This window comes from Chrysemys picta, chromosome 16, assembly GCF_011386835.1.
Source record: "Chrysemys picta bellii isolate R12L10 chromosome 16, ASM1138683v2, whole genome shotgun sequence".
NCBI lineage: Eukaryota > Metazoa > Chordata > Testudines > Emydidae > Chrysemys > Chrysemys picta.
The window spans coordinates 25,191,461-25,219,291 of record NC_088806.1 but is presented as its reverse complement, the minus strand read 5'-3'; the positions used below and the strand labels follow the sequence as shown (position 1 = coordinate 25,219,291).

The 27,831-nt window shown below is 43.3% G+C and overlaps 1 protein-coding gene across 11 annotated transcripts in view; it reads left to right on the top strand.

The window, feature by feature from the left end:
* ARHGEF12 (Rho guanine nucleotide exchange factor 12) overlaps window positions 1-26,516 on the top strand; it is a 99,166-nt gene extending 72,650 nt beyond the window's left edge. For all 11 annotated transcript variants that reach the window (XM_008164532.4, XM_042851888.2, XM_042851887.2 and 8 more), the window contains 14 exons: window positions 857-982; window positions 1,778-1,892; window positions 6,332-6,432; window positions 6,598-6,675; window positions 9,168-9,243; window positions 9,644-9,811; window positions 10,398-10,485; window positions 12,486-12,575; window positions 12,717-12,796; window positions 13,192-13,401; window positions 15,403-15,885; window positions 20,079-20,389; window positions 21,208-21,280; window positions 22,093-26,516. In XM_008164532.4, the coding sequence (XP_008162754.2) occupies window positions 857-982; window positions 1,778-1,892; window positions 6,332-6,432; window positions 6,598-6,675; window positions 9,168-9,243; window positions 9,644-9,811; window positions 10,398-10,485; window positions 12,486-12,575; window positions 12,717-12,796; window positions 13,192-13,401; window positions 15,403-15,885; window positions 20,079-20,389; window positions 21,208-21,280; window positions 22,093-22,103 (2,010 nt within the window). In that variant the 3' untranslated portion in view covers window positions 22,104-26,516. The remainder of the gene's footprint in view (window positions 1-856; window positions 983-1,777; window positions 1,893-6,331; window positions 6,433-6,597; window positions 6,676-9,167; window positions 9,244-9,643; window positions 9,812-10,397; window positions 10,486-12,485; window positions 12,576-12,716; window positions 12,797-13,191; window positions 13,402-15,402; window positions 15,886-20,078; window positions 20,390-21,207; window positions 21,281-22,092) is intronic.
* Window positions 26,517-27,831: the final 1,315 nt, after the last annotated feature.

Sequence of the window (27,831 nt, the reverse complement as noted above, 5' to 3'; positions counted from 1 at the left end):
GCCGTGTAGACTGTGCACCAGCACTGGGAGCCGCGCTCCCAGCACTGGGAGCTACTCCCCTTGTGGAGTGGTTTTTTACAGCACTGGGAAAGCGCTCTCCCGGCGCTGGTGCTGCGACTACACAGCCACGTTAAAGCACTGCCGCGACAGCGCTTTAATGTTGCTAGTGAAGACATACCCCTAGGCTGTCTCAAGGGTGAGTGCCAAGGAGAGCAGATACAGGGGTTTGCAGCACAGTCTCTTGCAGTCATCAGCCCTGCTAATTTTTTTTTCTTTTCCCCCAACTCAACCTGCCATCTCACTGCAGAAGTTTGGGGCAGGCAATAAGATCACATGTTGAATCCCGGGAGCTTGTAGTGGATGGCCCAACCACATGGTTTCACAGACAACCCTGGACTTGCATGTACAGGCCAATGGCAAAGTAAAATAGGTCCAATTCGTCCCTCATTATTTAAATCGGTGTAGTTGTACCTGCTTCCACCAAGGCTGATTTTTGACTCAATGGCTTGATGGACAAAGCAATGGCATTGTGTCCTCTTCTGAGTCAGCAGTGACCTCAGTGCCTTGCAGTACCTTCTGCCTTTGGTATTGATAGAAAGAAAGTGATTGTGAAAAGTGGGTTGTGTAAAAGCAGGCCTAACCGGAGATCTTCTCAGCTGCAAAGGGTTCCTCGGCGGGTTGGGGTGAAGAAGCCTTAAAGGCAGTCTGTATCCGTTAGAGACAAGGAGGTGTAAACATGGCTATTTTGGGGGTCTGGGCAGCTTTTTGCTTTCTGAGAGCAATTCCAGCATGTGCCAGAGCTCACGTGCCCAGTTAGTCTCTGTCTAAATTTGGCTTCCTGGGTTTCTTGGCACAGTTCAGTGGAGCAGGCGAGGAGAACCTGAAACACGCAACTGCCACCTTTTGTAGTAACCAGCCTTTTGCTCTAGAGGTGATCAAATCACGGCAGAAGAAAGACTCTCGCTTCCAAACCTTTGTGCAGGTGAGTTTCACTCAAAAATTGGAACTGGTCCCAAGTTGGGATGATGGTCAGTGAAGGATAACCGGGGGCTGTAAATAAGGTTAATACAATTAGCAGGATTATATCTGACATTGCTGTTGGATTGGGATTATTTCCAACACCAGATTGTCTCTGTTAATCACTTCTGGACAGGTGAACCTTTAATGTTGAGGATTAAAGATAATGTGTTGGTAGAGAGAAGCATGTTCAGTTACAGGACTTAGATACCCATACCTGTTACACTGTGCACATACCCGATTGGGAACAGGGGTTCTGTGTAGCACAGCAGGGCCCAGTAAACAGTTGGGTGTGCGCCCTGAACACAAGAGACATGTGGTATACCTATCCCACTGGGAAGGATCTCAGCATGTGTGCCATCTGAAGAGGAGAGCATTATCTGCCTTACCACTGGATGGGAACTCTGGTAATACAAAGACTGATGTAATTTTGAAAAATGTAGTGTCTACGTAGTGTGAAAGACTAAGCTGATGTCTTCCCTATATGGCAGTGACGGAGATTGATTATGGATGGTACCAGCCTGTGTGAAGTAATGAGGGAAGGAAGCCATTGCTTTTGTGATGAGCCTTTCTTATATGTAATTGCAAATGAAACTGGGCTGTGTAGTCTGAGTGATAAATCTAGGCATTTCTTGTCTTGTATTTAATTACCGGAAATGTGAAGTAATAGACATTTATATGATGAATAGATGGTACATGTTCAGGTAATTATAGTCTTAATAAAAATGACAAATGCCATTATTACGCTGTTCAATTTTAGGATGCTGAGAGCAATCCACTGTGTCGCCGGTTGCAGCTGAAAGATATCATTCCCACTGAGATGCAGAGGCTGACTAAGTACCCCCTTCTGCTGGATAATATCGCTAAGTACTCAGGTAGAGCATCTCCACGAGGGAGCCATTATCTTTGTGCACGCATCTTGGCGGTTTTGCCAAACAAATCTGACTCTTAAAAATGTATGTATAATGGACGGTTCACTGCCATGGGTCAGTGACTGTTCTCAGCATGTGTCCTCCACCCTTTCTCATGCCTTTTCTAATATCCACTCCCTATGAGAAAAGCGCATGCACTTGGGAAATAAGGTTCAAAACAGGTTTGATGCCTGCAAGCTTAAACATTCTGTCATAAGCATTTTTAATATATTTGTCATGTTAATACCTAGGTTCTGGAAATAGTGTGAATGTTAGAGGTTCTCTCTTCACACTGGATGTTGATAGACTTTGAATCTAATATTGCTACTCTTACCACCCTTTAAATCTTCAGAGGGTTGTAGTAATGTTGATATGCACAGCAGAACCTTGCTCACCTGTACGTCACTAAAATGCAGTTTTGATTGACCCGAAACTAGTTTCGACCAAACCAAAAAATGTGACCAAAATGGTCGTGTTGAAACACAACCTTTTTTCTTTCTGCTTGATTAGAAAAATTTCATTCTGGTTTTGGGCAGTGGACTCTCTAGCGTGATAACTGTAGCACTCTAGTCAGGATGTGGGAGAATCCAGTTTGAATCTCTGCTCCAATGACTATTGTTTTCTTTTATACAACATGGAACATCTTCAGTGGGACGAATTAAGAAAGACTCCTACAGAATATCCCATAGCCCTGTGGCTAAGGGACTCTACTAGGATGTGAGAGATCCAAATTCAGATCCCTTCTCCACATCAGTCAGAACCCAGGTCTCCCACATCCCAGGAGAGTAGCCTGACACTAGTGATATGCTTGGTTATAAGGAAGTTGCTCCTCCCCTGTTTTGTGAATCTTGTCCTCTTTGCTTTTGTCAAAATGCCTGAAATTTAAATTAATTTTTTCAAATTGGAACAAATATAAATATCCAAAACACAAGATCTGGTAGTAATGGGGAACTTGAACTATACAGATGATGTTGGAAAATTAATCTGGAAGTTCTTGGAATGTATTGGGGACAACTTTTTGTTTCAGAAGGTGGAGGGAGTAACCAAGGGATGACCACTTTAAATTTGATCCTGACTAACAGAGAGGAATTGGTTGTGAATCTGAAGGTTGAAGGCGCTTTGGGTTCTAGTAATCATGAAATGATAGATTGCATCATGGTAAGGAAAAGAAGGAGGGAGAGCAGCAGAATAAGGACAATGGACTTCAAAAAAGCAGACTAACAAACTCAAAGAACTGGTAGATCATGTCCCAGGGGAAGAAAATCTAAGGGAAAAAATGAATTCAGGAGAGAATCTCTTAGAAGACTAAAGGCACAACAGCAAACTATCCCCATGCGAAGGAAAGATAGGAAGATTAGTAAGAGGCCAAAAAGGCTCCATCAATAGCTCTTTAATGACCTGAAAATCAAAAATGAATCCTACAAAAGTAGAGAAATGGACAAATTGCTACGGATGAGTACAAAAGACTAGAAGAAACATATAGGGGCAAAATCAGCAAGGCTAAGAAACAAAATGAGTTACACTTAGCAAGGAACAGAGAAGGCAATAAAATGAGATTCTGTAAGGACATTATGAGCAGGAGAAAATGAAGGCAAATGTAGGTTGTCCACTTAGTGGGGAAGGAGAGTTAATAGGGGACAACAGCAAGAATTACCTGAGGTGTTCTAATACCGCTTTCTCTTGTCTCCACTAAAAAGATAAATTGTTATCAGATACTTAATCCAGCTAATATTGGCAAGAGGGAGGAATGTAAGCCAAAATAGGGAAAGAACAGGTTAAAGAGTATTTAGAGTAATTAGATTTTTGCAGGTTAGCTGGGCAGATGAAACTCATCCAAGGATACTTACGGAACTAGCTGTCTCAATCTTGGAACTGTAGCAATTCTCTGGAAGAATTCATGGAGATGGGTAAGGTTCCAGAGAACGGGAGAAGGGCAAATATAGTCGCTTTCTTTTTTAAAAGAGGAACAAAAAGGACCCGGGGAGTTAGCCTAACTTCAATACCTGGAAAGATGAATTTGTGAAGAACAAGTCATGCCAAACCAACCCAATTACCTTTCTGACAGGGTTGCTGGCCTAGTGGATAGAGGCAAAACTGTAGATATGATGTATCTTGATTTTAGTAAGGCTTTTGACCCAGTCCCACATGATATTTTCATAAGCAAACTAGGGAAATTTGGTCTAGATGAAATGACTGCAAGGTAGGTGCACAGCTGGTTGAAAGACTAGAACAAGAAGCAATGGTCTCAAGTTGCAGTGGGGGAGGTCTAGATTGGATATTAGGAAAAACTATTTCACTAGGAGTGTGGTGAAGCACTGGAATGGGTTACCTAGGAGGTGGCGGAATCTCCATCCTTAGAGGTTTTTAAGGCCCAGCTTGACAAAGCCCTGGCTGGGATGATTTAGTTGGGGGTTGGACTAGATGACCTCCTGAGGTCTCTTCCAACACTAATCTCCTATGATTCTATGACTATTCAGAGTCGTTATCAGTGGTTCGCTGTCTAACTGGAGGGTGTATCTACTGGGGTCCCATCCTGGGTCCAGTACTAGTCATTATTTTCATTAATGAGTAGGTTAATGGAGTGGAGAGTATGCCTATAAAATTTGCAGATGCCATCAAACTGGGAGGGGTTCCTAGCACTTTGAAGAACAGGATTAGAATTCAAAAAGACCTTGACAAATTAGAGATCTGAAATCTGCAAGGAGAAATTCAATAAAGACAAATGGAAATTACTTCACCGAAGAAAGAAAAATCAAATGCAGCACTACAAAATGGGGAATAACTGGCTAGGTGGTAGTACTGCTCAAAAGGATCTTGGTTATAGTAGATGACCAATTGAATAAGTCCCCAATGTGATGCAGTTACAAAAAAGGCTAATATTCTGGAGTATATTAGCAGGAGTGTCATGTAAGACACATGAGGTAATTGTCCTGCTCTAATCGGTACTGGTGAGATCTCCGCTGGAGTATTGTCCAGTTCTGGGCACCACACTTTAGGGAAGATATGGACAAATTGGAAAAAGTCCACGGAAGAGCAACAAAAATGATAAAAGGTTTAGAAAACCTGACTTATGAGAAAAGGTTAAAAACTGGGCATGTTTAGTCTTGAGAAAATAAGACTGACGGGGGGACCTTATATAGTCACCAAATATGTTGAGGACTTCTATAAAGAGGACTGTGATCAGTTGTTCTGTGTCCATTGAAGGTAGGACAAGAAGTAAGCTGTTGAGTGTACAGCAAGGGAGATTCAAGTTAGATATTAGGAAAAACTTTAACTGTAAAGGTAGTTAAGGGCTGGAGCAGGCTTCCAAGAGAGGTTGTGGAATCCCCGTCATTGGAGGTTTTTAAGAACAGGTTAAACAAACACCTGTTGGGATGGTCTAGGTTTACTTTGGTCCTGTCTCAGCATGGGGGGATGGACTAGAGGATGCCGTGAGTGTCCCTTCCAGTCCTGCATTTCTCTGATTCAGAGAGAATTTCCAAAAAAATCCATTTTGGATTTGACCCAGAACAATTTTTTTTGATTGTCAGCAAGCAGAAAAATCCATTTTTCACCTAGCTCAGCCTGGAAACTGCACAAAAGCTTGGTGGTAATCCCACGTGCACCCTTCTTAACAAAGGTTTAATAACAGATGCTGGCTGCAGTGAGACCTGATCCATAGTATTACTTTCATGTTTGCACAGAATTTTTTTTTTCCCCTCCCTATTTTTAAAATGTTTGTCCTTTATAGAAAAGGCTGCAGCTTAGAAGCTGCAGTTTTTCTTTTACTCTCTCTAATTAGTCATGTTTACTTGCCGTTAACAATCTATCACTTTTTCACAGTTTCAAAGTATGAGTAGTTGTATCAGATGTTATGCATTCACCACTGAGCCAGCTTCTCCGTCTCTTTAAACATTAGACAGCACATGGGGAAAAAAATGCATCTCTTTCCTGTTTCTTCCCCCGACTCTCAGCCTGCCCTGACCAACCTCTCTGGGAACTAGAATGGAATTCTTGCAAACTTCTCTCTCAGCTCAGAATTCCCTTTGGGCAGGAATTGATGAAGTGGAGAAACTTTCTGGAAAGTCTGTGTGTCCCTGTTTTGGGCAGGGAAGGTTATAGAATGCTGCCTCTACTGTTTGATCGGTATCATGGACCTGTGTCCAATGTGATCCAAACCTGGATCTCTCTGACGTGAAGCTATTTCCATCATTAATCTGTGAAGCGATGAAGCTAATTGAATGTTTTACAAAGCCCAGCTTCCCTCTTTGATCTTGGGGGGCCGATGTGTTGCATTAGATACTGGACTAAATGGTCCATTGGTCTGACCCAGGATGGCCATTCTTATGTTATGTTCTTAATTAATTCTCCTTTTACCCCTCCCCTGGTGCTCACCACGTCTTTATTTCTTTGCCCTGTTGTAGAACGGCCTGAGGAGAAGGAGAGTGTGAAGAAAGCAGCGGATCACTGCCGTCAGATCCTTAACTATGTGAACCAGGCGGTCAAAGAATCTGAGAATAAGCAGGTAGGAGGGGAGGGAATGAGAAGGCTGGACAAGGGTGGATGATGGGGAGATGAAGAGAAACAATCCAGAATCGCTAACACTGTTGTTGGAGTCACCTGTATGTACTTGGACTCTTCCAAGTTGTCCCAAACCAGTATAACCATGACTTCATCACATGTTTTCCAGCGTTTGGAAGATTATCAGCGTCGCCTTGACCTATCCTACTTGAAGCAGTCAGAGTACCCTATGCTGGATGAAATCAGGGTGAGTGACGGAGCGGAAGTGATTATTGAGCCATGATCGTGACCCCCTGTAGTTAAGCTGGTGACGCTTCCTGCTATAACTTTATTGTAAAGTCAAAAAAACTCATTCCACTTGAAACTTCTCATGAAGAGTCTCTGGTGAGAGGTGAATTTATTTTATATAAAGGTTAAGTGGAACATTTATTAGATATGAAAACCTGAATCTCCGGTTGCTCTTGGAAGGTCTCCATGAATTTAATAACTTGATCTTGCAAAACGGAGTGTGTCTGTGGAACTTGTAAACGTCATGGAACAATACTGCTATGGAATACGAGGTTTTTCACTTGTATGTCACATGAGAGAGAACTGGTTCACGGCATTTATATCCCCTTCTGAAACAACCAATAGAGTATGTACACCTCGTGGTGGGGTAACTCTACATTATCTCCTACTTCAGAATACTGCTGGTAGAACAAGGAAGTCCTTTGGGAGAACCAAAGCTTAGACATTCTGTTGGCTTCACAAGTGGAACTTGTAGCTATGCTTGATTCGCATTGAAGATCCAATGGTGTAGGTAGCCGAGCTTCTAAATCCAGTGCTAGAGTGCTATGCTTCATGTCCTGCTTAAATTCCAGCAGGTCTCAGAGTGGAGCTTGTAACTTTTCTGATATAGTTTGGTTTAGGGGGAAGGGGCACAGATATTGAGGGAGGGAGGGATAGCTTAGTGGTTTGAGCATTGGCCTGCTAAACCCAGGGTTCTGAGTTCAATCCTTGAGAGGGCCATTTAGGGATTTGGGGCAAAAACCTGTCTGGGGATTGGTCCTGCTTTGAGCAGGGGGTTGGGCTAGATGACCTCCTGAGGTCCCTTCCAACCCTGATATTCTATGACAGGGCTGCATCTTTTGGTATAAATGTACAAAAAATTGTCAGGATATACACTCAACGTTCATCTTTTCATAGTAGTATATACTGTTTCTTCCACTGTTAGTGACCATGTGGAAGTTCTAACATGTTAGAATATCCAAAGAGGTATTTTTGTTTCAAGGCTCATGGAGTTCACCCTAAAGTTCTTTTGTATGATCTGCCAGCCTACTAAAAAAGGCTTGCAAACTCTTTAAGAAATAAAGGAATCATGGAAATATAAAATCTGCCATCTTGATATCAACTCTGAAACTTGGAAGGAATGGCTAATGAAAATTACTACCTCTACTAGCTTGCCTGCGGATCTGTCAGGAGCCATGACATCTGTCAGGAGCCCTGAATAACTCAGTGATGTTATAAAGTCCAGCAGATCATCAAAACAATTCATTCTTCAGAGTGTGCTGCAGGCACTCTTAACGTACAGTCCACATTTTGAAGCCTTAACGAAGTAAAATATAAATTCCAAACATTTGTATGAATTGTTGCCAAAATACTGCTGGAAACAATCGTTGTTACGATAAGGCCTCAGAACTTCATGTAAAAGAAAATCCTCCCCTGAAAATGTCTGAGGTTGTGTAAGGCTGTACACACACATCCCTTGTCCAAACAAAACCTCATTAGACATTCTACCTTGAAGATACATGCGTGTCAGAAAGTCTTAAGTTGTTACTTTCATGCTGTGTCTAATTTTCAAAACCATAGGCCACAGGATCCAACCCAACTTTCCATATAGACTTAGAAACTGTCCTCTCTACTAAAAATCCTATACATCCACCCACTACTTAGAAGCTAAATCCAGTCATCAAATACCCTGGCATTTGCTAGTGACCACAGCCTCTCCCCTATTGTCCTTTACCTAGACTACCCAGAAGCTTTCACTGCCCCACTTATCCCTGGGAACACCATTCACCTTCCCAACCCCCTCTTGCCACAGGCAGGAGATCCCATGTTATCACATTCACCAAGAGTACAGGATGGGAGGGGGGCACTGGCACTGGAGGCCATACACCTCTCTTTAACATGGGCATAGTTTAGGGGATGGGGTGGTGTGCCCCCGCAAACTGCAAGCCTCAGGCAGGCGCGGAGCAGCATTGGCTGGAGCTGCATTTTGAGGCTGGAGAGCTGGTAACAGTGATAAGCTCCCCAGCTGGCGCTGCTCCATGCCTGCTTGAGGCTTGCAGTTTCGGGGGGGCATGCTGCCCCTTCAAACTACGCCCATGTTAAAAAGTAGGAGGGGGCATGGCCTTCTGGCTCCCTGGTTCCGGTGCCTACACATAAAGCTTCCATTCCCTCACCCTTTACAGTCCTGACATCCCCCTGTGCCTGATACAGGGTGGGAGTATCCTATCCTTTCACAACAGGGAAAACAGAAGTTTCTTTCATATGGCACGTGGTCAGTGAGTGCTGAAGAGTGAAACGACCCACAGGTTCTAGGTTCACACAAATACCACAGATTCTAAATCTCATTTTACCTTCTTTGAATTCAGCTACTGGTCTTCTGACAGGCGTGCCTTTTACCTTGACCTCCAAAGTTCCCATGCAGTGAACCCCATATGAAAGCTACTTTTTTTTCTTCTCCCCCCATATTGACAGAATTTGGATTTAACCAAGAAGAAGATGATTCACGAAGGACCTCTGACCTGGAAAGTTAATCGGGACAAGACTATTGGTGAGCCTTATCCCACCAGCCAACTTAAACTTGGGTTTGTGACCAAGGGGAGGGAAAGATGTGGCATAGCTGTGATTCCCAATTATGAGTTGTACCGCTGCCTGTATGACTTCATGTCTGCTCCTCAAGCGGATTCAGTTATTCTTGTCAAATCTGAAATGTGTCTGAGTATCATTAGGACCATGCTGGGGCCCCGCAGTCTGTTGGGAGATGAGCCAGTCCCATCTGTAGCCCTCTGCTGTGGTTCTGATGAGAGAGATTTGCAAGCTTTGCTTAGGCTGGCACAGCCTCTGCATATATAATAGAAAATACAGCCTTTTTTTACCCCTTATGTGCCATGAGGTGTGATGTGAGGGAGTGAATTGTTAACTCATTCCAGGCCTGTTTTTGCCCTTTACAGATCTCTACACGCTACTCTTGGAGGATATTCTAGTGCTGTTGCAAAAGCAAGATGATAAACTGGTGCTGAGGTGTCACAGTAAGATCCTGGCATCCACTTCTGACAGCAAACACACATTCAGTCCTGTTATCAAGCTGAACACTGTGCTGGTTCGCCAGGTGGCGACAGGTCAGTGCAACCAATGGGCAAAACTTAGGAGTAAGCTGAATGCAAAGGCAAGGCCATTTGAGGAAGGCAGTTTTGTCTAGGAGTTGGAGCAGGACATTGGGAGTCGCGACTCCTGGATTTAATTCTCAGCTGCACTTTTGATTTGCAGTGTTACCTTGGATGAGCCGTTTAAGCTGCCTACATCGGTTACCCCTCTGTAAAATGGGGTAGTATCTTTACAGAGGTGGTGTGAGCGCTAGTTAATGTTTTGTAAAGTAAAGTACTCTGTGATCCCCAGAAGAAAAGTGCTTTAGAAATGCCAGGGGACCAGGGAAGAGGGAGGGGATATAAACAGACTTTAAAGAGGTGTGAGGAGCAATAACTATTTTTTGTCAGGCCTGGAAGCCAGAGTCCCATTTGTGTTCGAGAATGAAACTTCTTTGTATTTATGTAGTTTGCCTGCTGGTTTACCTCACAGAATCTTCCTGCAGTATACCTTATTGGGTGGTAATAACGTATGGGTATCTGCCTGGTTTCAGTGAACTTGAGATACAATTGTTCAGGACGAGGCATCAGATTAAATTACTCTCCTCTTGTGTCTCTCCAGATAACAAAGCTTTCTTCGTCATCTCCATGTCAGAAAACGGCGCCCAGATTTATGAATTGGTGGCACAGACTGTTTCTGAAAAGACTGTGTAAGTGATGGGCTCAGTTATCTCTGCTGTGGTGGAGAGAGAAATCTTACATCTGAGTAGTAGTTTTACTTTAGAGGGGCTTGTGAATTATCTTGAGCTCAGCTCACACACAGAGCTAATGTGCAAAACTCTCACCTGTCTCCCCATTGGGAATTTTCCTTAATTCTTAAAAAGAACAACAATAACTCTTTGCCAGCTCAGGCTGTTTCTAGAGATTTTCCCGGTTATGTCTCATCTCTCACTCCTAGCCCTTCTCTTGCCTTACAAGTGCTTCTATTTTTAAAAATCCTTGTGAGTTGGGGCTAATGAGACCCATGTGGTTTAACTGTCAGATGAATCAATGACATAATCCTGCATCTCTATGCAGAGTCCTAGAACCTAACGTCTGTCCTGGGTACCCTCAGGATTCTGGGACATGTTACAGAGTGGCAGAAAACTCAAAAGCACTATAATTTATGAATTCAAGTACCTGTCTGAACTGTTCTTCATTCTGCCTTTGATAGGAGTGCTTTGTCTCTGGACTGTGAACACCTCAGGGTGTGGATTTGTTTGTATGGTATTTTGTACATATTTCACAGTGCCATGTACATCAGCAATATAAAATGCATAGTCAATGGTCAAATCCAGGATTGCTAGCTTTGGTACAAAGGTGGTGATACAAACTGCTCGCGTGCATGAAAGTTTGAAACTAGCTGCATCAGTAACATTCTGGTACCCCCATATTATGTCTTGTAACCATTGTAGTTCAGGAAAATACTGCCCTGGGAGACTTGATGGCTTCTTAGTGGTTGGTAATGAGATTATGTGCCTTCTGTCGCTATGTTAGGGATTTGAAACTGACCCCTCATCTCCAGTAAGCAAAACTTGCCATACAATGGCTGAGTGGCCTGCATTATGTGAGATTAGTTGGTGGGTCTCACCCAAGTTCATTGTGGACAGGTGTTGCAACATGTGAACTACCAGTAATTTTGGCAGTAACTGGCCACTGTTATCTGCTGTCTCTGCACAGAGGCCAGAGGATTGACTGAGCCCTGGGGTGAACTCACCCCTGCCCCCTAGAGAAAATCATCCAGAACCGAGTTTATAAATGGTGCGTGTAGAGAGGTAGTTTTCACTGCTGCTCTCCGTGCTGTACTTGCTCTTTGGCAATAGAGAGAGAATTTCAGTTACCAGGATTCAGTCTGGCATCTCTTAACGAGCACTGCAATTCCCTTGAAAGGTAAAACATTAATTAGAAATTTTAAATGTTCAATGTGGACAAAGAAATTTGTGGGCCCTTCCTTCAAGTGAGGTGCAATTAGGATAACAAAGACTTCTTCGGTGTCACCAAGCTTTTGTTCATTGAGTGGAATATTAAATCTGAAGTGCAGAACTTAGAGCTGCCTTTCAGGAATGTCTGTGTTCAATGCATTTTCAGTTATTTAAAAAAAAGTCTGGAGACAAAGCACGCTTCTTGGGCTATATTCATTGAACTGCTTTCATTCCAATAGAAATCCTGTAGTAAAGAACCGCATTAAGACTGCAGGAATCCCTCCCCCAAACTTTAGTGTATTTTGTTACCTTGAGAACTTTATGGAAAAAAAATAAAATCTCTTTTCTGATGTTCTGTGTAAAATGACAAAATCCCAGGCACCCGCAATTCACTGCGGAATAGGTTCGCTTCAGGCCATTGCATACAATGCTCTACTTCTGGCTTTGTTTGTTGTTGTCGGATTGAATCTCCCACTTCTGCGTCTGTATAGTTTCTGCTGATTTTGTTGCATTCATTTCTCAGGGCTGGAGCATCTGCCTTGTTAACTATGGTGACCTCACCAGATACCTGTGGAATTCAACTCGCTGCCACAAGATGTTGAGGCAAACAATGTAGCAGGATTTTTTTTAAAATGTCTAGTCCTTTAAGACTATCCACAGTTATATTAGCTGGGTTAAAAAACCTTACATGAGATAGCATCCTTTTATGCTTCAAGTGTCTTGTGTCTCTCATTTTTGGCCTCTCGCAGATGGCAGGACCTGATAGCTCGGATGGCAGGGACAGTCAAAGTCGAGGCATCTAAAAGGCCGATTCCATTACCACAATCGGGACCTGGCGAGTAAGTAAAAATCACCTTCGGCTTTGGTTTTCCAGTGGCTTTTGTCTACTCCTGAACGAGATCACCAAAGCGTTGATGCTGTTAGAGTGGTAGAAATGCATGGGATTCACAGAATTCGGTCCTTTTTTCCCGTTCCTGCAGCGAGGAGCGTGAGGAAGAGGAGCAGCAGAAGCTGAAAGAAGAACAGCATGATATCCCTGCCAGCGGTATGCAGAGTCCAGGTAACAGCATAAGTCAGCGTGCTGGACGCAGTACAAGAGTGATAGGCTTTGTCTTTCACATTATAGGGATCTTTTTGCTACAGTGAAAGTTGGTGTGTGGTTTTTTTTGTTTGTTTTTCTTGGCTCAGAAAAGCCTTCACTAGAAGCCCTGTGAGAGAGTGAAACCCAGTCTATTGAGGTATGCCTGCTAGTCTTTCCCAGCTACCCTTAAACTGCAGGGAAAGGAGATTCTGCAGAGGTTCAGATACTTAAAAATAATAGCCCATGCGACAGATACGCATCCTCAAATTTGTCCTTGTGAAAGAGAGTACCATGTGGTTTAGTTTTTCACCCTGTAGGTAGTTCAGAATATGTAGTGGGACATATAACTTGATTATGTCTTTTCTGTTGGCTAGATAAAGATTTGGGACTTGAGTCTCCCTTGATGCTGAAGACTCAGTCTCCTTCAGCAATCATGGCTGAGAAGTCCGAGGTAGAAGATCTTCTTGGGACTGAAACACATTTTGAGAAAGATCAACGGGCAGAAGAATCTTCTGCGTGCTACGGACCACCAGTCCCTTTCCAGATCTCGGAAGAGCGGTGGGCATTGGATGCGTTAAGAAACTGTAAGTAACTATGATGCTATGGATAGAAGTGGCCCTGATGAGTCTTGATTTGGATCTGGGAATTTTCAGGTGGACAGTTTGATCCCATGGGCTAAAATAGTATTTTCTGTCTGTTTGTAGTAGAAGCTCTTATGTTCCCATCTGGGCTGCAAGGCAGAATGGGCTAGAAATCAGGAATTCCTGAGCTTCGTTATATTGCAGATGCTGGCTCTTTCTGTGAGCAAGTCCTACTCTGCCTTTGTGTGCCCATCTATCAGACTGGAATAATAATACTGATTTATGAGGAGTTCTTCATTCTTGTCCATGAAGTGCTTTGGGGAGATGGAGTAACACTTGGGTGCTTGATGCATGATATGCAAAGTATTATTGTTTCAGGCACAAAGGTTTTTTCTTTATTTATAAACATAGAGTTAACCAGTGAGACTCATTGCCACAAGATATTATCTAGGCCACCATTTTTCAGCAGTATTCAGAAAGGGATTGTATATTTGGATAACAAGAACACCTAGACTTAAAATTAGTAAGGTTCGGGGGGAAAAAGTGTGTGGAAGTGATCTAGAACCTTATGCCTTAGGCTGTAAACCAACCTCTAGCTGAGGGATTTAGGAAGAACTTCCCCTTTGAGCAGGTTATTCCATATTTTCTCACTTTGAGATATCTTGCACCTTCCTCTGAGAAGTCTGATATTGGCCTGTATCAGAGCCAGGACTAATACTGGACAACTGATCTGATCCAGTATGGTCATTCGTATGATCCTAAATCCTACCTTACGGATGTTCAGGTGACACACAAACGTGTTTCCTTAGTAACTCTGAGATGGATGTGGTGCCTCTAAATAAAACTGAACTGTGCTACTGGACGTGGTCTATATCACTTCTTTATTGACCCTCTTAGCTCAAGGCATATAGGTGATTTGACTGAGTTTAGCCTCTACACAGGTCTCTTCAGTCTAACAGGTTTATCCTGGGTCTTTTGATCCATACTATATCAGATTTTTACAGAATTCAAAGCATTGTTCTAGGGCTGGGTGTTTTCAAGTATTTCTAGTGCTTGGGCTCTTAGATTGTTGTTAATGGAAGCTCATTCTAGGGGGGGTGGATGGCACATTAGATAATATCAGTCATCTAATGTCTGTCCTGACTGCTAAGATTTAATGAGACGCCCTCTAGCAATAGTAATGGGTCACTTCATGTTTCTGCAAGCGCCTTCCATTCAACTGTGTGGCTGCTTTGTTTTAGGAACTGATAGCATTTCTCACGCTGTGGGTGTTATGCGAGTGTCCACTTATAGCTACATGAAGCACTTGGACTGCATTATACCTGCTAGTTCTTAAGTAGTGGTGTTTAAGTAGTTTGAGTAAGAACTAAAGCATCATAGGACAAAGACCAAATAAGAATCTCCCATATAATTTAGAGATTCTGAATGTTTGTATGAACTTGTAGGGAGAGTTTGCATCCTAGCATTTAGACTAGAAGGTTATGCCATGGAAAGGTAATTTCCCTTGAATCTGCAGTAGGATCTTTGCTTCAGCCTGTGATGTTAATGTTCTGATAACTTGAACATTCCCAATACATCTTTAACCTCAGATTGGGAGTGGGGGCGGCACGCTCAGCATTACCGGCATTATGTAGCAGTTGGGACTAGAAATCAGGGGATTTGGGTTCTCCTCATGACTGCCATTGACTTGATGGATGATTTTAGCTAAGCTACTAACCAGTCTGTGCCTTAGTTTCCCCATCAGTAAATTGGGGATAATACTATGGTACTTGTTCACCTTTGTGAAATGATTTGAGATCCTGTGATGTAAGGCGCAAAGTAGTATAGCAGAGCTCCAACCATTTCTTTGTATCTCTCTCCCCGCCTTTGCAACAGTAACAGTGAGAGAGCTGGTCATAGAGTGAACTCTTTCAGAAAGAGGCATCATAACATCCGTCTCACTGAGTGTACAACGGAGATGGCTTCTACAGTTCAGTGAATGTTCCATGTTTCCTTTCCTTTCAGTGGGCTTGCTGAAGCAGCTGTTGGTGCAGCAACTGGGCATGGCTGAGAAGGGGACCCTTGAAGACTGGCGATGTTTTCCCAGGTATAGGACCGTTTCCCGGGGGGGCCAGGCAGAGAGTGGTATCCAGCGTGGACTGCAGCATTCTGACGACAAGATGCAGCAGCCTGGAACAGACCAGATGCCTCCCGGAACAGGAACTAGTGAATCTGCAGCTTGTTATGGCCTCCGGACTTCAACCGAGTTTCCAGCTTCACAGGATGCTGTGCAGCTGGGGTCTAGAGACGCCAGGTTTAGTAACAATTTAGTAATGGACCATGTGAACATGAACCTGGAGACCCCTACCCCGGAGCTGGAAGGGGTGGGTGCTGATGACAGTGGAGAGCACTTCTTTGATGCTCGTGATGCCCACAGCGATGAGAACCCATTGGAAGGTGAAGTAATGGAGAGGAAGGAGGATGAGGAGGTGCACTTACGGATCTCAGGTGAGCTTATCCCACTTTACACAGTACGTTGAGTTATGGCCAGTTCAGCTCAAATGCCAGAGACTTGATTGTGTTCAGAGACAGAAATGAATAGGAACTATGTGATTATAAAAGAAGCACAATTATGCTTTCCTGGTGGAATCTCCCTTGCTGACTCAGTACAAGACACTTTAAACATAGCGCTTCTGGTCTTTAGAAGTGCTTTTGGCTTTGGACGTATCAAAATAGCTAGTCCTCTACACTTGAAAAGTGATGTACAGACATGAACTAAATTATTACCTCAACACCCTGAAGGGTGGCTGATTAAAAGAGAAACTGAGATACTGCTAAATTAATATCAGAGGGGTAGCCGTGTTAGTCTGAATCTGTAAAAAGCAACAGAGGGTCCTGTGGCACCTTTGAGACTAACAGAAGTATTGGGAGCATAAGCTTTCGTGGGTAAGAACCTCACTTCTTCAGATGCAAGTCATCTTCTTGCATCTGAAGAAGTGAGGTTCTTACCCACGAAAGCTTATGCTTCCAATACTTCTGTTAGTCTCAAAGGTGCCACAGGACCCTCTGTTGCTTTTTGCTAAATTAATAGCTTATCATAGGCTACAGCTGAAGAATTTGAGAATTCCTGGCTCTAGCCCAGGTGCATCAAAAGGGAGAGCGTTCCATTACAGTCTGCATACAGCATCCATGTACCAAGGACCTCTCCAAAGCTGTACCCTCCCAGTCTCCCACTTTAGACTCCCATCAAATGGTGGTGCATAACTCCTCTCCCAAGTCTGTCAATATATCCTTGTTTCCCATTATCAACCCTCTGTCTCTCTCCAGAACACCACAGGGACTTGACTGCATACCCAAACTTATAAGATAACCTTCTTGAATATATCCCTTCCTGAAATGTTTTTCCACCATACGCCCGAAATACTGACTCTGCTACATTCTACATGGCAACTGGGGATGTAATTTGAAATCTAGTTAAAACTCTACAAATAGCAGTGAGGACACAGAGGTGCGGGTGTCAGCGTAGGCTAGCAAAGTGTGTATGTACCCAGGGGGTCAGGCTGCCTTGTACAGCTCTTGCCTAAAGCCCATGCCGCTGCGTCTTCACCGCTGTTTATAGTGAGGTAGCTTAAAGCTATCACAGGAACATCTACCCAAGCTGCAGATTACACCCCTGGTTGTATAGAAATAACCTATGAGGCATGATTACATGTATACAGAGATCCTTCTGGATCACCTACAGAAATCATCAGTGGGCTAGAATGTCTCATTATCTGTCTCCTCTTGATACGAAAAAATACAGACACACAACATTTTGTTTCCAAAGAACATAGGAATGATGGTTTGGTGCTCTACAATGAGTCTCAACAATGCAACATATACAGGGTTGCCACTTTAAATGTGTGACCCCTGGGGATAACTGTGCAGGGGCGATTTTACAGTTGTGTGAGACGTGTCACTCTACGGCCACTGTTTTGGTTTTTCTTGCTCAAGCTTCAAAAAGGAACTTTCTCCAGTTTGGCTTTGCTTGGTAATAGTCTCCACAAACGCCCTGTCGCCAGGTCTGAAGCTCTTGAAAGCTTTTTCTTGTTTATATATCAATATATAAAGTAATGGTTTCCTGAGCGGCACCTTGAAACAGATCGTTTTTAGCCATGAGGAGAGGTTGTATGCGTTTGGGTCTCATTAGAATGATAGTCCAAGATGGCGGCTGCACGTGCTTTCCTGGGGCTTTGCAGGTTCTGTGATGGATGGCCCTGGGGTCCTGCTGGGCATCTGAAGGAGTGGTGCTGCACTTTATGAATGAAGGTGCAGTTAATTTGTCATGTGCCTGTTGCAATGCAAGTAGCTGTCAGACTTGGAACACCTTATCCACAAATGTACTTCATTTAAAAATTGGATTTTGTATGATGAGCTTGTTTCTGACTGGCTGAATGATGCCATCCAGTCATATATTGAAAATCCTAGTCCCTTCTTTTCTATGTTGTTAAAGCACTTTAAATTATTAAGTGAACCAACATCTTCAAAAATCGAATTTATTTTTCACTTCTTGTACTGTTCACTTTTTGCTTAGCTAAGCAGGGACTTTGAAACGAGATATACCCATTCTGATCAATTTATACTTCTGGTTTTCATGCACTAGCATAGCTGCAACACTGCAGAGAAATGAAGGACAAAATTCCAGTGGCACATGCAAATCGTGAAAATAATTAAGAACATTGGCCATACTGGATCAAACCAATGGTCCATCTAGCCCAGTAGCCTGGCTTCCAGCAGCAGCCAGAGCCAGATGCTTCAGAGGAAGTGAACAGAACAGGGCAATTTTATCAAGTGATCCATCTCCTGTTGTCCAGTCCCAGCTTCTAGCAGCCAGATGTTTAGGGACACCTGGAGCATGCATCCCTGTATCCCTGACCATCTTGGCTAATAGCCATTGATGGACCTATCCTCCATGAACTTCTGATTCTTTTTTGAACCAAGTTATAATTTTGACCTTTTTAACAACATCCCCTGGCAACGAGTTCCACAAGTTGACTGTGTGTTGTGTGAAGAAGGACTTCTTTTTGTTTGTTTTTTTTAAAAACTGCTGCTTCTGAATTTCATTGGGTGACTGGCCCTTGGTTTCTGTTATGTGAAGGGGTAAATAACATGTCCTTAACTCACTTTCTCCCCACCATTCATGATTTTATAGACCTCTATCATATCCCTTTCAGTTGTCTTTTCCAAGCTGAACTATCCCAGGCTTTTAAACCTCTCCTCCTATGGAAGCTGTTCCATACCCCAATATTTTTTGTAGCCCTTCTCTGTATCTTTTCCAATTCTAATAGATCTTCTTTGAGATGGGGCAACCAGAACTGCATGCAGTATTCAAGGTGTGGGCGTACCATGGGTTTTTATATAGTGGCATTATGATATTTACTGTCTTGTTATCTATCTCTTTCCTAATGGTTCCTAACGCTGTTAGCTTTTTTGACTACTAATGCATATTGAGCAGATGTTTTCAGAGAACTGTCCACAATGGCTCCATGATCTCTCGAGTGGTAACAGCTAATTTAGAGACACGCATTTTTATATGGATAGTTGGGATTATATTTCCTAGTGTGCATTACTTTGTGTGTATCTGTGTTGAATTTCATCTGCCATTTTGTTGGCCAGTCACCCAGTTCTTTGAGATCTCTTGCTAACTATCTTGAATAATTTTGTATCCTCTGCAAACTTTGCCACCTCACTGTTTACCCTTTTTCTGAATCGTTGATGAATATGTTGAAAAGCACAGGTCCCAATATAGATCCTTGGTGGACCCTGCTATTTACCTCTCACTATTGTGAAAACTGCTTTGTTTTCTATCTTTTGACCAATTACTTGTCCATGAGAGAACCTTCCCTCTAATCCCACGGCTCCTTACTTTGCTTAAGAGCCTTGGTGAGGGATCTTATCAAAGGCTTTCTGAAAGTCCAAGCACACTATATCCAGTGGATCAATGTTTCTTGACCCTCTTAAAAACTCAGATTGGTGCAGCATGATTTCCCTTTACAAAAGGTGTGTTGACTCTTCCCCAGCAAATTGTGTTCATCTGTGTCTGATTATTCCATTCTTTACTATAGTTTCAACCAATTTGCCTGATGCTGAAGTCAGGCTTACTGGCTTGTAATTGCCACAGTCAACTCTGGAGCCTTTTTTAAAAATTGGTGTCCCATTATTTCTATTAATAATACTGCATATTTTATAGAACCTTTTATTAGCAATCTAAATTTGAGTGTAACCTAGCAAAAAAATCTCTGAAACTGAATAGTGAATTCCAATTAGACGCCCAGCAGTATGATTGATGGCTAGCATGGATTCCATTGTAGTAATTAGTAGCATGCACATGAATATTTTTAAGATACCTTCTCATGAGAGAAATGCAGAACAAGAGATAGAAAAACCCTATTTGGTTATCTAATCCTATGGTTCTCAAACAGCAGACCCTACATACACCTCTAGTGTTCCCCATTCAGAACCAGTCTAGTCCAAACCAGTTCAGAGTGGGCTCTGCAGGGTATCCTCTGATGCTTTATCTAGTCGGTTTTAAAACACGATGAGAGATGAAGCTTTCATCAGTTATCGTTTTTTAAAGTCCAATTAAATTGTCTCTCTAGTTCAGTGACTCTTTGCGATTTTATTGACCTGGCGGTGCTAGTACAAAACTGTTCTCTTAACAGGAAATTATTTGATCCTTGATGGATATGGAACTGTGCAGGAGAGCTCTACAGATGAGGACGTGTCCTCTCTAGTTCTACAGTGCACTGCCGGCCACTCCTCTTTGGACTCAGCACACCAGCAGCCGATTTCCCCACGAGATGCCCAGTCAGATGAAGGGAGCTCCCCATTTGCTGAGGAATTTATGGCCTCGCGCTGGGGGCCAGTGGACGAATTGTGCTCCGATGCACCGAGCCCCCATCTCTCCATAGAGTCACGTATCCAAATGATGCAGTACATTCAGAAGATAGAGGCTGACCTTGAACACTTAAAGGTACAACACATTTTTTTATTTGAATTATTCAGATTTCGCCTTCACTGTGTTTAAAAGGAGCAAGCTTGGGGGAAGAAAGCAAACCAGGAAAAGTACAGAGTTGTGAATACAAGTGCTTCTGTGATAAGACGTCTGTCTATCCTTGGACGATCTCCAGGGAAGGGACAGGAGAAACCAGGAACTCTATATAAATATGGGCAGACGTTAAATGTATGTAGCTGCAGACAATTTGGAAATGGAGACATTCTCCAAAGTTATGAGAAGTGGAAATTTAATTTAGTGGGTGTTAGAATAAGGCTGCAAAAATTGGGATTGGAGAGGTGGACCCACCACCTGGGGAATATGAATAACTGACCTGGAAATGCTTACCCAATTATCACTTATTGACACTAATGTAAAAACAGAGTCAAAATCCCCATTGTGCCAATGGTAAGTATTTCAAACCCACTAATTTCCAAGTCACTTTCCTTGCGTTCTGGGGATTCTCTATCCCATCTTGAGGGTTATCCCAAAGAAATGGGGCCTGGAGTACTGTTTGCCGAGAGACCTGCCAGCTCGTTGTGGCAACAGAGGACTTTCTTGCTTAGTTCTACTGTAACCAAGATCCAAAAGAAATAAAGAATTGTACAGATTTTTCCCTGATGGAGGAACGTCTCACCGGTGCTAGTGATGGTTTGAGAGCTGACGATGGAATGTGTTTAGTAACGTGTAATTACAATCCAGTCAGCGCCACTAAAACGTTTCCTATTCTAAGAGAAGAGCTCTCTGGAGGTTCATTAGGAACAGAAATAAAGGACCACGTGGGTTTTGTCTTTCAGGAAGTTGAGGAAAATTACACCACTCTCCTTCGCCAAAGGCTGGCTGGCTCAGCCCCCACAGATGAGCATTCAGGTATGTGAACAACACATCGTCCCTTCTCCCGGTGCTTCTTTCTAAATGGTAACGTATGTTAAAATATCATTGAACTCCGGCACCAAGGACAATGAACAAAGCCGGTTATTAATCTTTCAAACAAAAGCCTTGAGAGATGTCATTATGGCTTCAGCCTTTTGAAAGCTGCTGGTTCCACAACATCGTAAATCTGCTGATCGTGTATTGCCTTCTCCGAGGATGTGTGAAGTTGGAGGCAGCTCTCCTCCACTTTCCTTTTCCCCACTGCAAGCCCATGAATAAGGTGTTTAGCTTGTCTTTCAAAGGGGTTCGGATCAGTTTAGGGACTGAAGTCAGATGAGTTATGGCTGTTGCCCAGGATGGTGTCCTTAGCCTCTGTTTGCCAGAAGCTGGGAATGGGCAATGGGATGGATCACTTGATGAGTTCCTGTTCTGTTCATTCTTTCTGGGGCACCTGACATTGGCCACTGTCAGAAGACAGGATACTGGGCTAGATGGACCTTTGGTCTGACCCAGTGTGGCCGTTCTTATGAGTTAGATTGTAAGATCTTCTTCTGGGTTAGGCCCCTCTTACTTTTGTGTGTAAAGCACTATGCACACCATTGACACGGTGTAAAGCAGCCATCACAACTCCCTTTAAATTTGGTTTGAGCAGATTCCTGTGATGCCTGCAGGTGTGTTCTCCAAGTCAACTGTGGCACACAGTTAACCCCACAAACAGTGCTGTCTGAATTGGCTGTGCATTTTGAAGGGTTTGTGATGCTCACTTCTCTTGTGGCCTGTTTTTCCCTTACCATCTCTTTCCTTTTCAGACAAAAGTTAGTCACATTTTCTGGAAGTGGCTGAAAATTGGATGAGAAGATCAGCGCGTACTAGCTTCCGTGCGGACTCTGAGACGAGAGCGTTCTGTCTGTGGACCATCCAAGTGCTAACCATGCTCTAGCAGAGTGGGGATGGGGTGATTTCCCTGTGGGGCATCTGCACTAGTTTGTCAGTGAGGGAATCTCTTCCATTCTCTCCTCCTCCTCTTGCTACCGGAAATTTTGTTTTTGATTCAGAACAACAACAAAAAACCAAACCAAATGTACAGAGCTTTGGGTGTAGGATATAAAAATGTATTTAGACATTTAAAAATCAATGTATTTATTTGACTTCATTCCATGTATCAAAAGCACATTTTAATTTTTTTTTATTTGCTTTTGTTTTAATTGGGTAGTGACCGTTCTAGCCCTTGGAATCTAGTGCACTCTGGATCCCGCTGCTCCAGAAGCAAAGTTCAGATCTGAGAAGGGAGGGGGGAGGGGTGTATTTTGTGTCTTGATTTCACTGGATTGGACTCCATGCTCCCTGCTGGCAACCCAACTGCCACACACAGAGTTATTTGCAAAGGTGTTCTTATGACCTTTGGTGGGAACGGGCTACATTCAACAGCCTGTGAACTGGCTCCATTTGGAGCGATTGCCTGTTCTGTGTAGCTCATGTGCAATGAGAATTCTCCATGCACTAAATAGCCAGGCACTTGAAATTAGCAAACCATTTTTCCCCTTGACGGTCCCCTTCATTGACTTGGGGGTCTCTGACAGGGAGAGGAGAAAGCAGAGTTTAATTTTTTTTCTTGACTTTGTTGGCTTTGATAATTGTCTCCTATTTAAAGTGATCAACAATGTTTGGAGCTCCAGCACTTGTGTAATCGTTCACCGGATCAAGCAGGAAAAATGCAAACCCAGAAATGTGGGCCAGGTGGGGGGGGTCTCACTAAATCACTACTGAATGAACGTTGGCTGCCATTTGAGTTAGCCACAGGTACTGCTGATTATAGGGCCAGTAAATGTTAGTACCTGGAGGTATGTCTTGCTGAGTTTCATGGGGGGTGAGGCTTGTTTATTTTTATTGGGGGGGAGGGGGGTTGTTCTGGGGTTTTTTGCACTGATTGTACCAAAGTGCTCTCAGATGGGTGCATTGCAGAGAAGGCAGAACTACTGGAACCAGACCCAGTTCTCTAGCACTTCCCATAGGCCAGTTCCAACAGTTTTCTGTTGGACTTCATTCCAGACTGACCCTGCAAAATGCAAGCTCATAACAGAACTAACTCTGGACACTCCAGACGGGTTATTGGTAGTGCCTGCTCTGAAATTGGTACTAGGATGGGCACTACCTGCTATGGGACATTTGGTTCAGGACGTTCTTAGTCTCTCAAATTTCTGGAATCACAAACTGCTAATTTAAAGTGTGTGTGTGTGTGTGTGTGACACATTCTTTCTGCACCCGGTACCCAAGATTTTTTAGACTCTTTTACCACGGAACTGAATAACGTGCCAAACCAATAAATCCTCTTCCCCTCTTAGAACCATTACAAAAAAGTGTGCATTACTGCATGGACCATGATGTGCAGAGAATATCTTTAGTCAGTGGAAAGGTCGTTCTCCCTGCTCCATTTTCCCTATTCCTAATGACAGAGGATCAAAATTGCTTTTCCACTCCTGTGACGCAAAAGCCAGTTCTTGTCCTTTTCCTTAAAAAAAGAGCTTATCCAAGTTGTTATAGGTTGAACAGAGATGATTTTGGATCCATTTTACAAGTTGGGACCATTGGAGAGCAGGGAGGATTCTCTTGTAGAAGCCAAGTGCATGGAACACTTCCCCAGCAGGATCCCCACGTTCCCAACACAAGCCCAAATGTTACCTTCTAGACTGGTAGTGGCATCTCACTGGTGCCAAGCTAGGGGCTCCTGGGTTACGCCTGTGTGAACATACGCTCAGCATCCGTTAAGAGCTTCCAGTGTCAGACAAGCAGGAGCTCTGCACCCAGCCCCAGCCATATGGTGCTGTTAGTTTTAAACATCTAGACTTGCTCTAACGAACCCAGAAATTAAACTGTTGTAACAAATGGTGCCTGACGCTGTGTAGAGTCTCCCTTTTACCCAATCCTGCCACAAAGATCTCTTGGTCCATGGCCAAGCCCTTTTCATTTGATAGCTACTGTTTCTTCCCCCTTAGCCTCTTCTCTTTATCAGCATGGTGTGTGTCTCTTACAAGGATGGATGGAAGAGCTGATTTTCCCGCTGCATGAATTGGAGCAGTTGCTATAACCCTGCCACACTAGCCCTTTATAACCCGTTTCCAGAGCTGTCCAAGCTGTGCTTGAGCGTAGATCCCACCCTACTTTGGGCTGCGTTTAATAAACAGAGTTCAGACCCGTTGTCCAAACCCAGTAAAGATGATGGGGTCTAGGAGAGTGTCATGGCCAAGCTCTTTGCCATTGTGGCTCCTGACGTCTCCAGCCTCCTTACTCGGTGCAGGAAGCCTAACGTTCGTGGTGAGAAGCATGCCGCATAAGCAGCGGAGAGATGAGTGTGTAATGATGGCCTAGTGGGGAATGGTCTGCAGTTCCATGTCCTGGCTTGTCTGACTCCTCTGCCTTATGCGCGCTAGCATTTGGGGGGAAATCCCCCACCACTCTATTAGTGTCAGTGCAGTTCCACCAGAGGTGGCGGTGGTGGAAGGGCTAGTGAAGATAGAGATTGACCTTAGTGTGTCATCTAGACTTGCACTCAGGTTACCACTACTGGGGCTGCAGAGGTGGGAGAGTTCCCCTAAAATGCTAACTTAGCCATAGCCTTTAGTCCAGCGGGAGGTGGGATGGGATGGGATATTGTCTCTGCAACCTCTCCAGACGTATAAGGGGGAAATGTTGACGGTCCCATTCTCAGCTGGGGTAGTGGGAGTGACACATGAATCTGTGGGATGATTTGGCTGGTAGGAGTAGCATAGAAGACATAATGGAGATCTTCTTGAGCTAGCAAAGCAAGGTACACTACGGAGACCCAGCTTTATGGGAAGTGAAATGACGTGCTGTGTTGTGCTTGGTCCTACTTGTTTTTCCATATTGATCAATCTCATGTTAAGGGCATTATTCCTTGGTGAGGGATAAGGGATCCCTTCATTTCCCCAGCACCGTAACCTGAAATCACTGGGATTCCATTTCACTCCCTAGCACATCTACTGTATCGCAGATCCCAGGCATGGTTCATTTTGAAGGGGGGGGGGGGGGGGGCTGACGTTCAAATGCACTTTTCAGTTTTCTCATTTTTATTTGCTTCAATAGCCATGGGTTATCCCTTCTCTAAATTCCAGTTTCCAGTCAAGCGCGAGATGACCTGGCCTGTGATTGTATGTTCCCTTGTTCAGATTGGACAGCAGGGCACAGTGTTCTCTGATATCATTGTGTCTTTCTAAATAAAAAGATGACCCAGCGTTTCTCATTTTGAGAGTGAGGAAAGATTGCTACAATGCACCCTGCAGTCCCTTCTGAGAAGTGTGTTCATCTGGTGTTATGGGATCTAGTTCGTAGGGCTAGAAAGAATTGGGTTGTGTGGGTTTGTAACAGACAGTGTGTCTTGTCCACAAAAAGGGGAGTGATGCAGATGGCAATACTGTTTAGGCCACATTTGCTCAGGTTTCTCTATCTTGCTTTCTCTGTAGAGAGAGGAGATTAAAACATCCAAGGGGCAGGATCAGAAAGGAGGATCAGGTGTGAAAACCCAAGGGCCTGAGTAGCCTAGATGCCCTGGTCAGCTTTTACACCACAACTCTCTGCCTAGTTCCAGTGTTTCCGATAGAAACACATCATCTATAAAACGTAGATACTCACTGACTGTTCTAGAAACTGTGTCCCTTTGGCTAGAAAAGGTGTCTCAGTTACCTGTGTAGGTGATCCTTGATTAGAGTCTCAGTGCTGATGGTAATTGGTATTTCCTTTGCCCCCCTGGGCTCCCCCAAGAAATCCCTTTTCTTTTCCAGGTGCCAACTGACAAGCAGATGTACTGCAAAAGGGATACTACAGCCAACACACTGTTTTTATTTTGAATTGTCTTTTGGAACTCTTCCTACTAGAATATTTTTATTTTCTTTGTACACCATACAATCATGTACTCTTAACAGAGATTTACTTTAAAGAGAAGAAGGAAAACAAATCTGGAAATATTCTTTAAAAAAATACAAAAATATCTTTATTAATAATCTTGTATTTTTACTGATCATGTTTGAATGTCTAAGAAAAGACTTTATTGTTCTAATTATCCAGATGTATGTTTGTAAAATAGCTCTTTTATGACTTAGCGGATAAGGTTGTATGTTTCTGGAATTAAATATTGGTCATTTTAAAAGTATTTCTGTTTTCAGGAGCTGGGAAATAGAAAATTTAAGCATTCAAATATCATTAAATAAGCTTAAAGGAACCAAGTCCATCACTGGCTGCTTTTTGTTTTGTTTTTTTTTATTGCCTGGCGCTTGGCAGTACAAACTGTTCCAAAGAGAAAACTTGATGGAGAGTGGAAGCTTTTATTTGGTACAAATAACCTATCAGAGTTCATTGATGCAATTGCTTAGGGAGTGGATTCTTTCTCACAGTTAACACTATTGTTCTTACTGATTAGTAGCTCTTCCCTGCAGAGCCCCCTGTTGGTATCCATGACAGTTTAGACATCCTGCTCCAACTAACCTACGCCTAGACGTGCTGTGCATCCTTGCCATCTGGAGAAGGGTATGCCACTGTTCTGGTAAGAGAATGCTTTCAAAGCCTAGTCATGCTAAAAAGTCTGACTTGGCTCTCTAGTTCCAGACATAGAGTCCTTCTCTCCCACTGAGTTGCCAGCGTGTCTGCTCCATGTGGGAAGTGTCCCTTCTATTCCATAGAAATAAGTGTGAATCCCATAGAAAAGTGAATTACTTTCTCTTGTTCAGTGCGTTCACCTGACCCCTTCTTTAGGGTGAAGGTGAGATAAACTTGTAAATATAGTGTGAGTAATATTTCCAGATAAAAAAAAATCTCTCTCCCAGTAGATCTTTTCTCATCATCTGCCATCAGTGTACTTCATGTTTTCTCCTGGTGTCTGTGGTCAAAGATCCTTTATTAACATGGGCCTGATCCAACCCCTTTGGAAGTGTATAGGAATCTTTTCATTGATTCCCATGGGCTTTGAATCAGACCCTATAACTTTTAGAATTTGTAAGAGATTCAGATATCACAGAAACAGGGTGTAGTGTACATGAAGGTGCAAACTTTTCTGTTCTCAATTGCCTGTCCCTGGTATGTGTAGCACACTCCTCACTTTGTAAATGTTACACAATGCCAGTAAGATCGGTTGATTCACTCCCCCTTTTCAGAGCATATGGTTAGATTGGGGTTTTTTGCTTGTCCCACTTTGCTGTTAGATAATCTCAGTTTGGTATGAATGCCCCACATCTTTTTACTAGCAACACATTTTTTTTTGTTTTCCGCATTTCCTAACCCTTAACACTCCTTTCTCACTTGATACTTAGTGCCCCATAATCCCTGACCCCATACAAGTACCCCCTGCTGATAGTGATGGATATTCCGACCCCACTCTGCATTTGTATGCCTTTTATGACTGGGTGTCTGTACCCCACACAATTCCTGATAAGACTTAAACACCAACTTGCTGTTAAGTGAAATATTTCTGTTCGTTCCAGTGAATTCCCGTCTCGGAGCCTTTAAAATTGCCTGAAGCTTTAATGGAGTGAGTATAACAT